Source organism: Squalius cephalus (assembly GCF_949319135.1).
Source record: "Squalius cephalus genome assembly, chromosome: 13".
NCBI lineage: Eukaryota > Metazoa > Chordata > Actinopteri > Cypriniformes > Leuciscidae > Squalius > Squalius cephalus.
This window is the reverse complement of record NC_137134.1, coordinates 38,126,807-38,142,535: the sequence shown is the minus strand read 5'-3', so window position 1 is coordinate 38,142,535 and position 15,729 is coordinate 38,126,807. Positions and strand designations below refer to the sequence as shown.

At 40.6% G+C, this 15,729-nt stretch overlaps 2 protein-coding genes across 2 annotated transcripts in view; both read left to right on the top strand.

Annotated features, from left to right (window-relative positions):
* The first annotated feature begins 253 nt into the window (after positions 1–253).
* On the top strand, positions 254–6,858 carry LOC307170067 (guanylyl cyclase-activating protein 1-like). The gene is made up of 4 exons (XM_079891073.1): positions 254–590; positions 5,094–5,243; positions 5,404–5,494; positions 5,982–6,858. The coding sequence occupies exons 1-4, from the start codon at positions 393–395 to the stop codon at positions 6,119–6,121; spliced, it is 579 nt and encodes a 192-aa protein (XP_079747199.1). The 5' UTR covers positions 254–392; the 3' UTR covers positions 6,122–6,858.
* An 8,297-nt stretch (positions 6,859–15,155) lies between these two features.
* LOC307170051 (uncharacterized protein) overlaps positions 15,156–15,729 on the top strand; it is a 38,793-nt gene continuing 38,219 nt past the window's right edge. Inside the window, exon 1 of the mRNA XM_079891046.1 lies at positions 15,156–15,290. Coding sequence (XP_079747172.1) covers positions 15,275–15,290 — 16 coding nt within the window. The 5' untranslated portion in view covers positions 15,156–15,274. The remainder of the gene's footprint in view (positions 15,291–15,729) is intronic.

The window sequence follows — 15,729 nt, the reverse complement described above, 5'->3', positions numbered from 1 at the left end:
CTGTCTTGCTTCACTTCAGCTGGATGAATAGATCAGATGAATTAATTGATTGATAGTTAGATAGAATGGATGGGTGGACAGATAGATATGTAGGAACGGTTGGACGGATGGATATATATATATGATTGATAGATAAATGGATAGATAGATAGGTTCAGCTGTGTGCAGTTGACCGTTAATTCGCGCTAATTCTCTGAAAACAACAGCCAGCCAGGACAGTGACGTCAGCGGTGATCCCGGGCCCCTCGCGCGGGGATTGGTCGAGACTCACTCATCCTGTCCCGCGCGCTGAGCTCGTCTCTCAGTCAGTGTGTGTGTGTGTGTGTATATGTGAGGGGAACCCAGGACCGAACGGGCGATTTCTCCCGGTCCTCCTCCGGTACAGCGGCATCATGGGTAACTCGCCCGGTTCGTCTCTGGAGGATCTGAACGCGTGCGAGTCGCACCAGTGGTACCGGAAGTTCATGACCGAGTGTCCGTCCGGTCAGCTCACGTTCTACGAGTTCAAGAAGTTCTTCGGGCTGAAGAATCTGTCAGAGTCCTCAAACCAGTACGTCACGACCATGTTCAAGACCTTCGACATGAACGATGTAAGAAACGCATTTATTATTTACTGGGGTTTTTTTTTTTGGTGTTTTTTTTTTATTTATTTTTTTATTGTTGCATATATATATATATTAGAAATGATTCTTTCTAATATATTAAATTATTACTTTTTTTATTTTTTAGCAATTATAATTTTAGCTCAGAATATCCACCCTGTTATATCTGTTTGTGAAAGTAATTCATGTTTGTATTTAAAGTTATTTTGCAATTATTGTTTCCAAACTAAATTCAGTTCAAACTAAAGTAATGATGTAACTGGTTATGTGAGCGATATAGGATGTTATTATTTTGTCCACTCTGTTATCACTTTTCCATCCTGTTAAGCAATTGTTTTTTTTGTTTTTTTTTACAATAATTTCATAAAATCAGCAAAATAATTAAGTGAAAATTAAAATTTACTGGAGTATTAATATCGCAGTACTTTAAAAAGTAAACAAAAACACCTTTTAGGCATTTGTATCTGAAAACGAAAAAAGTAAAATTATGCGTTTGTGAGAAAGTAGGTAGAATTCTTGCACAATATTAATATTTTCTGATATTTTATTTACTGATATACCAAAGAGCCCATAAATTACAATCATAATATTTAAGTTGTCTCTAAAACAGGGTGGACATTTGTGATCCTCCATTTCACTTATTTTGCTTAATAAATGGTGAAATTTATTTACCTGAGCTTGACCAAACAAAATTGATTTTCTACATGATTTTATGATGACAAAAAAACACCGAATACCAGGAACGACCCAATTATTATTATTAATAATAATATTTGGTTATTCAGATATTTAAAACGTTATTGATGTTTCATTGTAAGTTACGTAGTTTTGTTTTCAGGAAAGTAATGAATTGTTTAATATTTATAGCAGGAGTTTCAGGTAATTGTAAGTGTAAAGTCAGTATAAGTGCTGATATAACGAGGGTTAAATGAGGTGCGTTTCCTCACGTCCCTTCAGCTGAGGATTGTGGGTAATGAGATATATATGTTAATACGGTAAAGTCAGATAAACAGCAGCACTGCACAGGTCAGAGATCCTCACTGAATCCCATCAGAGCCGCTAATCTGGTTAACTGAGGGGTTTGTGTGCTCAGAACCAGGCTTTATTTCTGAACACGGCTTTCATTTGTCACCAGAAAAAAATATTTGATATTCAATCTATCTATAAATTACAGAAACGTCTGTCTGTCTGTCTGTGTGTGTGTGTCTGTTATTCGCATATCTCTCGAACCGTTATGGTATACCGTTACCGTATAATACCTAGAATATCAAAATCGACTGCTGGCGGTAGATCCTTTTCCTATTTAGCACCAAAACTCTGGACAGTTAGTTCATGCTTTCATGACCTCAAGGCTAGATTATTGTAATGCTCTACTGGGTGGTTGCCCTGCACGCTTAATAAACAAACTACAGCTGGTTCAAAACGCAGCAGCTCGAGTTCTTACCAGAACCAGGAAGTATGACCATATTAGCCCGGTTCTGTCAAAACTGCACTGGCTCCCTATTGATACTTTGCACGTGACGTCAGTTGTACTGGCTGGCGGGCAAGAACGTCATTCTCTAGCAACGAAAACCAGTAAACTAATCAAGGATCTTGCCAGGACGTTGCCAGTTTTAATATACAAAAGTTGGTGTTTTGAGGTGTACACGACATGCCAGATAGTTGTTGTGCGATTGGATGCACTAACCGCGTTTGTTGCCCGCCAGATATCACGTGACTGCAAAGTATCAATTAAACATCGCATCAATTTTAAAATATTGCTGATCACTTACAAAGCACTAAATGGTTTAGCTCCGCAGTACTTGAGCGAGCTCTTAACGCATTATAGTCCTTCACGTCTATTGCGATCTCAAAATTCCAGCCATTTGATAATACCTAGAATATGAAAATCGACTGCTGGCGGTAGATCCTTTTCCTATTTAGCACCAAAACTCTGGAACAGTCTTCCTACCATTGTCCGGGAAGCAGACACACTCTGTCAGTTCAAAGCTATATTAAAGACACATCTCTTTGACCTAGCTTTCACATAATACATTATAGACTTCTATAATTCAATGTTACGCTGCATAGATCAGGTCAGCTGGAACCGGGAACACTTCCCATAAATCCTGATGTACTCGTTACATCATAAGAAGAATGGCATCTACGCTAATATTAGTGTCTGTGTTTATCCCGAGGTTTACCGCAGTCTGCCGGATCCAGGCCGTATCCAGATCTGACGAAGGATCTGCGCCTGGACACGACCACAGCGCAGTCCTGAAATGTCCACTAGGCTCTTCCCTGTGAAGGCCTCCTTACCTCTGTTTACCTCTCTACAGATAAAGCGTTGTAGTTTGCGCAGAAAGAACTTAATAGTTTTCTGTTAAAACAGTGTTGTGTTAGCGGCCCCTAAGTTAATAACTAATGATTGTTGCGACGGAAGTGAATCAATCAAACTAACTTTAGCTGGACAATAACTTTATTCTAGAGCTGCTGTAAAGCCTAAACACTTTACTTTAATTTCCTATTATCAATGTAAAGCTGCTTTGGAACAATCTACATTGTTAAAAGCGATATACAGTGAGGAAAATAAGTATTTGAACACCCTGCTATTTTGCAAGTTCTCCCACTTAGAAATCATGGAGGGGTGTGAAATTGTCATCGTAGGTGCATGTCCACTGTGAGAGACATAATCTAAAAAAAAAAATCCAGAAATCACAATGTATGATTTTTTAACTATTTATTTGTATGATACAGCTGCAAATAAGTATTTGAACACCTGAGAAAATCAATGTTAATATTTGGTACAGTAGCCTTTGTTTGCAATTACAGAGGTCAAACGTTTCCTGTAGTTTTTCACCAGGTTTGCACACACTGCAGGAGGGATTTTGGCCCACTCCTCCACACAGATCTTCTCTAGATCAGTCAGGTTTCTGGGCTGTCGCTGAGAAACACGGAGTTTGAGCTCCCTCCAAAGATTCTCTATTGGGTTTAGGTCTGGAGACTGGCTAGGCCACGCCAGAACCTTGATATGCTTCTTACAGAGCCACTCCTTGGTTATCCTGGCTGTGTGCTTCGGGTCATTGTCATGTTGGAAGACCGAACATCCTCTCCTTAATACAGTGCAGTTGCCCTGTCCCATGTGCAGAAAAACACCCCCAAAGCATGATGCTACCACCCCCATGCTTCACAGTAGGGATGGTGTTCTTGGGATGGTACTCATCATTCTTCTTCCTCCAAACATGTTTAGTGGAATTATGACCAAAAAGTTCTATTTTGGTCTCATCGGACCACATGACTTTCTCCCATGACTCCTCTGGATCATCCAAATGGTCATTGGCAAACTTAAGACGGGCCTTGACATGTGCTGGTTTATGCAGGGGAACCTTCCGTGCCATGCATGATTTCAAACCATGACGTCTTAGTGTATTACCAACAGTAACCTTGGAAACGGTGGTCCCAGCTCTTTTCAGGTCATTGACCAGCTCCTCCCGTGTAGTTCTGGGCTGATTTCTCACCTTTCTTAGGATCATTGAGACCCCACGAGGTGAGATCTTGCATGGAGCCCCAGTCCGAGGGAGATTGACAGTCATGTTTAGCTTCTTCCATTTTCTAATGATTGCTCCAACAGTGGACCTTTTTTCACCAAGCTGCTTGGCAATTTCCCCGTAGCCCTTTCCAGCCTTGTGGAGGTGTACAATTTTGTCTCTAGTGTCTTTGGACAGCTCTTTGGTCTTGGCCATGTTAGTAGTTGGATTCTTACTGATTGTATGGGGTGGACAGGTGTCTTTATGCAGCTAACGACCTCAAACAGGTGCATCTAATTTAGGATAATAAATGGAGTGGAGGTGGACATTTTAAAGGCAGACTAACAGGTCTTTGAGGGTCAGAATTCTAGCTGATAGACAGGTGTTCAAATACTTATTTGCAGCTTTATCATACAAATAAAGAGTTAAAAAATCATATATTGTGATTTCTGGATTTTTTTTTTAGATTATGTCTCTCACAGTGGACATGCACCTACGATGACAATTTCAGACTCCTCCATGATTTCCAAGTGGGAGAACTTGCAAAATAGCAGGGTGTTCAAATACTTATTTTCCTCACTGTATAAATGACTTGACTTGACAAAGCAGGTCCATAAAGACATGGATGAGGAGTCTGGTGTGGAGGAACTGGACTCAACCCCATAGAACAGCTTTGGGATGAACTAGAGCGAGACTGAGAGCTTCTCGTCCAACATCAGTGCCTGACCTCACTAATGAGCTTCTAGAAGAATGGTCAAAAATTCCCACAAACACACTCCCTAACCCTGTGGAAAGCCTTCCCAGAAGAGTTGAAGCTGTTATATCCGTCAAATCTATATCAAACCCTACAGATTAAGAATGGGATGTCATTAAAGTTCATGTGATGTAAAGGCAGACGTCCCAAAACTTTTGCCAATATAGTGAATAAACAGATGCATATGTGGTCCAGTATAATAGTTTGATGTGTGTGTGTGTGTGTGGTCAGGACGGCTGTATAGACTTCATGGAGTACGTGGCTGCTCTGAGTCTGGTCCTGAAGGGAGGCGTTCAGCAGAAGTTACGCTGGTACTTCAAACTCTACGACATGGACGGCAGCGGATGCATCGAGCGCGACGAGCTGCTGCTGATCTTCAAGGTTTGAGGACGTGATTCTCTTCAGCGCCTCCTGCTGGAGGAACCAGATTAAACCAGTGACACCCTCCTGAACATCATCTGATGATGACTCGGAGTCTGTGTAAGAGGATCCTCAGGACTCACTGAACTCACTTTCATCTGCTGTTGTTTCTCCTCTTCAGGCCATTCGAGCCATTAGTGGAATAGAGCAGGAGGTTTCAGCAGAAGAGTTCACTGACATGGTGTTCGACAAGATTGATCTGAATGGAGATGGTAATCTATCTATCTATCTATCTATCCATCCATCCATCCATCCATCCATCCATCCATCAGTGCTGCTGTGATCAATAGGGTAACCCTAACTCAGAGATTAGGCTCTAAATGAGTTCAGTGATTCAGATCAAATGATCATTATGTGAAAACATAACCAACACCACCTTATCATCTTTTCTCTTTGTTCATCTTGCTATTACAACTCAGTTCCAGCAGCCAAACAAAATCTAGTGTTAATAATTTAACGATCAAGAGCCCAACTAAAGCAAACACTGATCATCATAATGGTGACTTTAAAATGTAGATTTTTCTCCTTTGGTGATTCAGCTTGTTAACATCAGGTGTCTTCAACAACGCTCAATCATCAATTAATCACTTAATTATCTCATTAACATTAACTGGAGTTTTTGCTATGCATCTGTCTTTCTGAATTAATATAATGAATATGCTAATGCTGCAGTGTAAATCTGTAACTGTGTGTGTTTAGGGGTTCTGTCTCTGGATGAGTTCATGGAGGGAATCCAGGCGGACGAGGAGCTCTTGAAGATGTTGACCCAGTCTTTAGATCTGTCTCATATCGTCAACAAGATCTACAGCGAGATCAACTCTGAGCAGAAGGTCACCTGACCCAGACCAGCCCGAGATCATGATGAAGATGATGATGATGACGGTAGCGCTGGCTCTGGTTCTGTGAGCGGCGTCTGGACTCCACTGTTGAGTGAAGAGGTTTAATCCCTCGACACATCAGATATTAACAGGATTAACCGTGTCGGACTGAACTTTAAGAGCCAACAGCTGATTATTCTCCTGTAATCTCACAGAATTACGATACTGAAACTAGAGCAAACCCTTTAAGTGCACTTACATATGTTTCCTCTGTTCGAATCGTTCCTGTGAAATACAACATTTCTTCAGTCCCGTGATGTTTCTCAGGGCAATATTATATAATTTTTTGGGGGGGGGGATGGATGTGTGGCGTGTGAAAAGTGTCAATTGACCGTTCGCAAAGACCCGCCCCCCTTAGTTACTGTCGCTATGTCCGACAAGCTACGCCGTTCTCACTAGGGATGGCCAAATGAAGCGTTTCGAAGCATTATTGCTTTCTGATACAATTGTGTCGAAAATGGTTCATTACTCGAAGCTTCATTCAGATAGAAATTGCAGCACCATCTCCTGGTGAAGTAAATGTAATGCAACAAAGCTGACAACCATAAAATGCAAGTAACGCCCCATTTATTACGTGTTTTTACCGAGGCGATCAAAGCTGAAACAGTGTTAGTGCTGTGAAACTCATTTATGTAGGTGAATTTTACAGATACTGATGAATTTCATGTGTTCACCTTGATAATAAAACATTAAGCATGATGTGTGTGTGTAATTATTTCTTTAGACAAGGACAGAAGATCAGACCAGCTTAAAAAAAAGTTGGAAACCATCACAGAAATTCTAATGGTTTATATTAAAATAGGAACCATTGGCTTTTACCATTTAAACCACAACATAATTCTTTTTTGTAGTGTGTTAGGGACATATTCCATTAGGATTTAATGCCCCCACCAATACAACCCAACACATATCAGTAGACCCACAGAGACCACTATAATTCCCATTACAACCAATAAAATTCCCATGAAAACCATTAAATCCAATAGAATTTCTGTAATGGTTTCTATTGGTTTTTTTACCTTCACTTTTATAAGAAATACAGCCGCCAGGTTTCAAACCTGTCAACACTGGATTGGGCTGTCAAAGCAGTCAGGTGGTTTACTACAGGAGTGAACCAGTGTGTTTGCTTCAGAAGTCATTTTCACGTGACTAGTGACGTAATGATACAAGCTCCGAAGCAGTGGTTCATTGAGAGGCATCCAGCTGCAGCCCCGCAGACTCACTTCTTGCTAGACACCAGTGGCTGGACACCAGTGGATGGACAGCAGTCGTCATTTCCGTATCATCATTCACTTTTCAAATTGACGTCATTTCCGTATCGTCATTCACTTTTCAAATTTGACGCGGCATGCAGATGTCAGCGGTAAGAAAAAATAATAAACTGTCGATGATTTATAGGTCATGTCAGAATTCAAATGCACAAACTAGCTAGTTAAAAAAATCGTCTTGTTTTCAAGGTACTGTGTCGTGTTTTTTTAAAGGTATTAGTGAACTCTTTTGTGCCTCAATTCTAGAGCTAGGTTGCTACAATAGATTTTCCAATTAAATCGTTCTTTGAGTGGTATGATTTAATATTGTAAATACGTTTTTTTTTTCACTTGGATGTGTGAAGATTGTACCATGTGTAATTTCCAATAAATATTGCAAAACCATGAAGTGTTAATTTGATCTGGATTGTTTGGTAAATTGTCTGATCATGTGAATCTACGTATATTTTAAAAACAGAAGTGGTTACATTTACAAAAAAAATAAGAATTGAATATACAAATGGGCAAGGCAAAAAACTGTGGTCAATTAACATGTACAAGTCTGTTGTATTGACAAAACGTTATAGTCCGTTGATCTAGGCTGAATTTAAGTCACAAAAAATAGTGATATGATCTGAACAATATATATTTTCAAGGTGGTTCTTGTGAATGCAGTTTGCATGAATTATTGATGTTATAATATTAAGTATATTATTGAGAATTGTTTTATGTAAAGAGATATGATAAAGATCATATTTCAATTTGCACACAGCTTTTATATTATATATTTTAAGTCATAAAAGTAAAATGACAATACGGAAAAGACGTGTGCAATTAAGCCTGCAAAGAATGCTGTCTATCCACTGGTGAAAACAGAAAATAAATATATGTCAATCCAGAGGTGAAAATATAAAATAAATATGTGTCTATCCAGAGGTAAAAATATAAAATAAATATACTGTCCATCCAGAGGTGAGAACTAAATATGCTGTCTATCCAGAGGTGAAAATATAAAATAAATATATGTCAATCCAGAGGTGAAAATAGGAAATAAAATTGCTGTCCATCCAGCGGTGAAACCGGAAATTAGCGGCGAAACGGAAATGACGGAGAAAATGGAAATGACGTAGGCTGTCCATCCACTGGTGTCCAGCAAGTGGTGTCTAGCCGGAGGTGAGTCTGCGGGGCTGCAGCTGGATGCTATTGGGTTCATTGCAAGGACCGTTCGAGTTTGAAGCAAGCTTCGGAGCGTCGGTGTCCGACGTAACCCCGGATTTCCACCAACTGCGGAACGGCTGCAGATCGGCTCCGCTGCGTGTCGGCTCCGTGCTCCGCTGTCCTTCAATACCCACTAGGTCCGGATTTGTTGCGGAACGGCTGCGACCATGACTGACAGCTGAAGTCACAAGGACCCACGAGATCTCGCGAATTCACTTATGATCGCGCGATATAAGTGCTGAATTGCTGCGGAGCTCTCCGGCATCCGGCAAAAATAGAAGCTCTGCGTATCTGCTCCGGAGGGCTGCGGATTGCCGGAGTCGGAACGCAGCCGTTCCGCAGTCAGTGAAAATACACACATTGACTTTAATGGAAACCTATTGACTCCGCCGCCGTTCCGGAGCGGATCCGCAGCCGTTCCGCAGTTGGTGGAAATTGGGGGTAACATCACTAGTTCTCACGCAGTGAAAAATACATCGCGGAGCAGAGAGGAGACTGACAACACGCTGACAGACAGGACAGACCAGGTTACTTTTCGGTTACGTTTGATATTAAACATATTAAACAAAGTCTCACCTTTCAAATTTGGTCATTTTTTAAAAGAAATTTAAACAATAAATACCGTATTGTGGCTCTTTAATGTGCCGTGACAGATCGCTGTAGTGTAGAGCATCAGTTAAAGCTGCTCGTGAACCGATCATCTCTTCCTTCTAGTTAATTTATAGCCTCAAATAAACATGAACAAACATAAGAAGGAATGTTGTTTTAACCACGGAAAGGCGTCAGTACACTCCGTTTTTCAAGTTCAAATCCTCCCATGTTCATCTACTAACTCTCCTGACTGCTTTGTCGGACAAAATGGCGGATGGCGAAGTATGATTGGTCAGATCACCTGTCAATCAAGCTCCCTGCGAAGGGTCAATTGCGTGTGGCAGCTCTGCAGTAGTCTCGCGTAGCCAGACCTTCAGACTGACGGCAGAAGGTCTGGACTCTATCGCAGCTTTTCTTGGCCAAGAGGACGTTTGACTGACATATAACGTAACCAATCACAGTTTGTTTTGTTCCGCGTCATGTTTAGGGGCGTGCCAATATAATGTCGATGTTCCTACAATAACAGACCGGCGTGCATTTAATAAATTATTCATTCAAGAACGTTGTGCAAGTTTACTGCAACAATGGAGCCGCAAACTTCACATACTTTTGAAAATCCAGCGTTTAGTTGATCCTGGTAAGCGCTCATTTGTCTCAGTTTTAACACAACGGCTTTCTTCTTCCACGAGGGGTTTTGGCGTCACGGCATTTGTTTCCAGACGGACCGTTAAAGAACGCGACACACACGTCTCGCGGACATCCTGTAGAATTCAACCAATCAGGTCGCGACTTCGAAACTCCTGAAGTGTTTCCAGAAAAGTGTGCCGTATGCATCAGACGTTTAGCCAACGTTCCGTGGCCGTGACGTCTGAGGCTGAGACTAGCTCTGCAGTAACAGTAGAAGGAAACGGTTTAATTTGAAACCAGGAAATTCTACTTTAGAAGTACATTTTCACAAAAAAACGGGAAAATTCGTGTCTCGGGAAAGAATATAAATTTTACGGGACTGTCGCTCAAAAAAGAGAACAATCCCTGGAAAACCGAGACGGGTGGCAACGCTATGAAAGGAAAGCATGAGAGTCACATCTTATATCCAGAGTCACGTGTGTATGTTTTGTTACTGAAGTCAGTTAAAAATAAAGTTATGTGATGGAGCAGGAGCTCGTGTTCGTGTTTGCCTGTCTGTATAGAGAACAGAACATGGTGTCAGAATAAAACTGATATAAACGCAGAAAAAGAGGATGGCACAGTTACAGCCACCACCGCCATTGAATTCCAGACCTTGTACGGTAAGCTTGCTCTTTCTCTACACTTTCATTACCATTTCTTTCATTTGAAATGTCCTTCCTGTCAAGTGCATTGCTCTGTGATGCATCAACCGACTGCTAACTATCAGTATCCATGTCAACGCTTTTCTCAAATGTTGAAGAGTTTGTTTCTCTTGTTTTTCTTAAATGTCTGCGATTTCGTCTGAACAGCTTGCCATCAGGAGTCTTTACTATAAAAGAACGTGGCTGTTCATGCTTTTCCAGAACAACAGCTGGCTTCCTTGAATCTCCCTTTTGCATCCTTATTCCTTCTCCAGGTTGCAGATCAGGTAAGTGTTTAGCCATCCTGTCGTAGTACTGCTTCTGTTCCTTCTGCTCATGCACTTGCGACATTGTCTCCGTGGTAAGCAATGCAGATGATGTTTGTAGCTTCGTCCTGAGACGTCTCCCCATCAGTAATTGTGCAGGTGATAATCCTATCCCTTCCATTGGCGTGTTGCGGTACTCCAGCAATACTATGTACGGATCACATTGACTACTCTGCGCTTTCTTTAAGAGATTTTTCAATGTTTGCACTGCTCTCTCGGCTTGTCCATTAGACTGTGCATAACCAGGACTTGAATCACATTCTCGAATCCCCATTCCTCTGCAAAACTTGAAAATTCAGCACTAGCATACTGAGGTCCATTGTCAAATACTACTATATCTGCAATTCCATGTCTTGCAAAGATGGACTTCATTTCCCTGATGATTCCACAGCTTGTCGTGTCCCTGAGTAGTTTTACCTCAATGTACTTTGAAAAGTAGTCCACACATAACAGAAATGCTGAACCACTATGGTAAAAAAGGTCGCCCTGGCACTTCATGTTGGAACAATGGCTGGTGGTGGAATTTCAGTCACTGCCCTTACCTTTTCTTCGTCTGGCTTAACTCCTTGCGCACTCAGTATGTGTCCTATGTACTTGATCTCTGTCATTCTTATTTTGCACTTGTTCCTGTTGAGCTTTAAATTGTTTTTTCTTGCACATTCCAGCAGCTTTATTAGCCTTTCATCATGCTCTTGAATGGAGTCTCCCCACACCAGCAAGTCATCGATGATATTTACCACACCTTCCAGTCCTTCTATCATTTGTGCAATGGATCTCTGAAAGACTTCTGAAGCTGAGGATATACCGAAAGGTATCCTAAGAAAACGGTATCGCCCAATTGGCGTGTTCATTGTGCAAAGCTTTGAACTTTCATGATCCAGCTTTATCTGCCAAAAACCTTGATTCGCATCTAGCACAGAAAAGTACTTTGCATTCGGCATTCTTGAGACCACATCTTCTACTGTCAGCATTGGATAATGCTCTCTTTTTATTGCCAGATTGAGATCTTTAGGATCCATACAAATGCGCATTTTCTTCGACTTAACTACAGTTACCATGCTGTTGACCCATTCAGTTGGCTCAGTTTGCTTTGCGATGACCCCCATCTGCTCCATACTTTGCAGTTCTTCAACCACTTTCTCTCGCAGAGCTACAGGTATCCTTCTTGGCGCATGCAAGTTTGTATGTGGTGTTCTCCTGGTAAACATCCTAATCCTTCAAATAGATCGTCAAAATCCTTGAGAATGTCACTGCTCTTTTCAATTTCATACAGTCTCTTAATCATGCCCATTTTCTGACATGCAGATCGTCCCAGAATGACAGGTGCATCATGCTTCATTATTTCAAACAGGATTTTGTATTTCTGTCCTTTTGTACACACAATTCAGTGCTTTATTGCCCAATGGCGCCATCTTGTGTCCAGAATAAGTTTGCAGCTTGACCTCTGCAGTCTCCCTGCTATGTTTAGCAACTTGTACACTCTTTCTGACATGACATTACATTCAGCTCCTGTATCCAGTGTCACTTTTACATCATTCTTGTTTATCTGGATTGTCTCGACCCATTGTTCATCCTCCTTACTTGAGTTGATGGAGATTACAGTTCTTTCTTTTTCCACTGTTACTGTACCGATAAACATGTTACCATCTTGTTCAATCATGTGCATTCTTTTACTCTGACTCTGCAGGTCTTTGGTATTACACATCTTTGCAAAATGATTTTTCTTCTGACAAGACTTGCATGTTTTCCCGTAGGCTGGGCATTTTCTGTACTCGTGCTTGTTGCCGCATCTGCTGCATTCCTTTCTCATCACTGATGTCTGCTCTGATTTGGTGTCTCTTTTCTTTGGCTTTATGGATTCAACTTTTTTGTACATTTACTTCATCATTGAGTGCTTTCATCTGACTCGACGTGATCTCGCTGGCCCTGCAAATGTCTATGGCCTTTTCCAATGTGAGATCTGTTTATCTTAGAAGTCTGCCTTTTAGTTGATCCTCTCTTATGCCACATACAATCCTATCACGAATTAACGAATCGTGCAGATCACCAAACTCACAGTCTTTTGCTTTGCTTTTCAGATCAGTGACGTACATGTCGATTGTTTCTGCAGGCCCTTGCGATCTCGTGAAAACACAGTTTTTTCGAGGCTCTCAGTAATTTTTAAACTTGTCTTTTAGTACTTGTATTTTATTTCTCTCCTCTTCTGAGAACTCAAATGTATTACATACTTTTATGGCCTCTTCCCCCGCCACGTGCAGAAATGTAGCACACTGCACCGTCTCAGACTTCTCTGCTACTCCGCTGGCTTGCGAGAAAAGTTCGAACCTCTGTATCCAGTTCTTCCAATTTTCCGAGAGATTTCCTTGCAGGATCAATGGCGGTGGTGGCTGTAACTGTGCCATCCTCTTTTCCTGCGTTTATATCAGTTTTATTCTGACACCATGTTCTGTTCTCTATACAGACAGACGAACACGAGCTCCTGCTCCATCACATAACTTTATTTTTAACTGACTTCAGTAACAAAACATACACACGTGACTCTGGATGTCATTATATCAGATGACCACTAGATGTCCTCATATGTATAACATACATATGTTACAGGGAGGATGAACGGCAGTGTAACACTTTCTGTTTTGTTTTTAGGCGCGTGACAAGGGCAATGGCGGCGTTCTGATCAATTGTTATATGCTCCGTGCTTCATCATAGAGTTGCTGTTTCTTTTGTTTTCCTTTTTTTGGTTTATTTCTTTAATTGATTTCAATGGTTGGGTATTTTTGAATGTGTATTTTGGTTTCAATTCATCTATTATGATTTATTGAATATATATATTACTTTCATCTAACCATTTCTACGGTTGAGCTATACTGCCAATTTATTTAATCATTTGTTTATTTAATTTGAGTTTCTCTCTTTTCCTTTTGCTATTTTTGATCTTGATTTGTGACGACCCGGGCAGTTACTCTTTATATTATTATTTTGTTTATGTATATCTCTGCTCTATCTTCATGTCTTTTTCTTTCTGGTTGTTGGCAGGACCTGGGCACCCGGGGGCAGACGAGTGACCTTCTGGTGGTGGCATCCTTCACTGTGTGTCGTGGTCTTCTCTGACATTAGTCGCTGTGTGTGTGCTAGTGTGTGTGCACTGTGATTTGAGTGATTTTCATTAAGGGTGATATTCTGAGACTGCCCCTGTTGGTAAGCCTGGGTTCCTTCGCCACTAATGATTGAACTGAACAATTGAGATGAGTGTGATTGCTGGTCAATGCCTCTTTTAACTGCTAATAAAATACTTTTGTACGATTTACTTAATATGTCTCTGACTCCAATGGTGATTAGGACCTGTGCGTGCCTTTAGAGGTTGTGTTTAATTCCTGGGGTGAAATCCCCCAGGTGCGTAGTCGGAAATTATATTAACTTGAGTTCGCTGAGTGCGTGTATAGGTAAGCGCTCCGCCCCACCCCATACCATCTTCCCCGCTCTGCCACAATTTTTATTTTATTTAATTTTAATCCATAAGTATATACACTGTACTTATTTCATTGCTGCCATATATGGCCTACTCTTCAATACTACATGAGGACCAGTGACCATTTTGAGCAAAAACTTTTGGAAAAAACCTCAACGCCATCACACGTCTGTAAAGTCTCATTGTTTTGGGGTTGAAAACTTGTGACAGGGTTTTTGACTTATTGTTTTTGAAAAATTTTAATAAAAAAATCTTGTTATACATAGAATATTTGATGTAATGTGTCCACTTAAACATTGACAAGCATCTTATCCCAGAAATGGCACCCACATCAGCAGCAGAAAGACTGTGTTGTTGACCCAGAAAGAAGGGCAGACACAATATGAGAGTAAAAATATGAAAAAATATATTACATTTATGGCAATGCCTCCCTTCAAACCTATTAGTCTTAACACAATTCTCAACTAAGAATTAAAAATATTAATAAATAGAAATATTTGTAGTGGATGTGATGATTTTGATAAAATCAATATAAAAGAAATTATAAAGCTGACTTGCAGTATTTGCGTGTATTCAGTTCAGATAAGCAGGTGGTTTTACTACACAATTATTCACTAACATAGGTTATTATTCATCCAATTCAATGAATATTGTAAGCATTAGATTTCTTGTCAAATAAACAAAATCACTGGTAAAAAATTACAAAACACTGTATTATCGATATTTTTATTTGAGTAGCCTAGCCTATATCACTTTCGATACTCGACGTCTGTATCGATACGCCTATCCCTACTGATGACGGGTAGGGTGGAATGTCAGAACACCTGCTGAACCAGTGCACTAAAGCGCAGTGTTTGTTCGAGAAAAAAAACCGGACTTCCCATACGTGGCGCAGGCGAACTCGATCTCCTCTTTCAGCGTTTTTCTTTCAGCTGTAAGGTGCTGGTGTTGAGATGGAGTCAAATTCAGGTAAGAATCAAATTAGAATTAGATTAGAAGTTCCGTCAATAATTTATGGAATATTTATGACTAACAAACCGGTTTAGTTTGTTTTGTTTATTAAATTATATTTCACTGTGCTCTTACATTTATGTTGTTTAAAAGTAGCATAAGTAAAATAAAATGCTTCCTCTATTAATCTGGTTCCTTTCCATGGATTTCTCGGCGACGTCATCACTGCTTGCGCACGCAACCAAGAGGCAAAAGACCCGCGGTCTTCGTACCGGAGTAAAGGGTTTAGGCTAGTAGCAAAGTGGTGGTGTTGTCGCTAAGTCAAAATGCCAAGGAGTTGTTGCGTAATTTATTTACATGCAGGCCTATCTGTTGTTTTATCTGCTTATTTAAATTATACGTGTTGTAAGTAATTCCAAATCTAGGCGAATGGAAGAGTGGGACAGAAGGAGGAAGT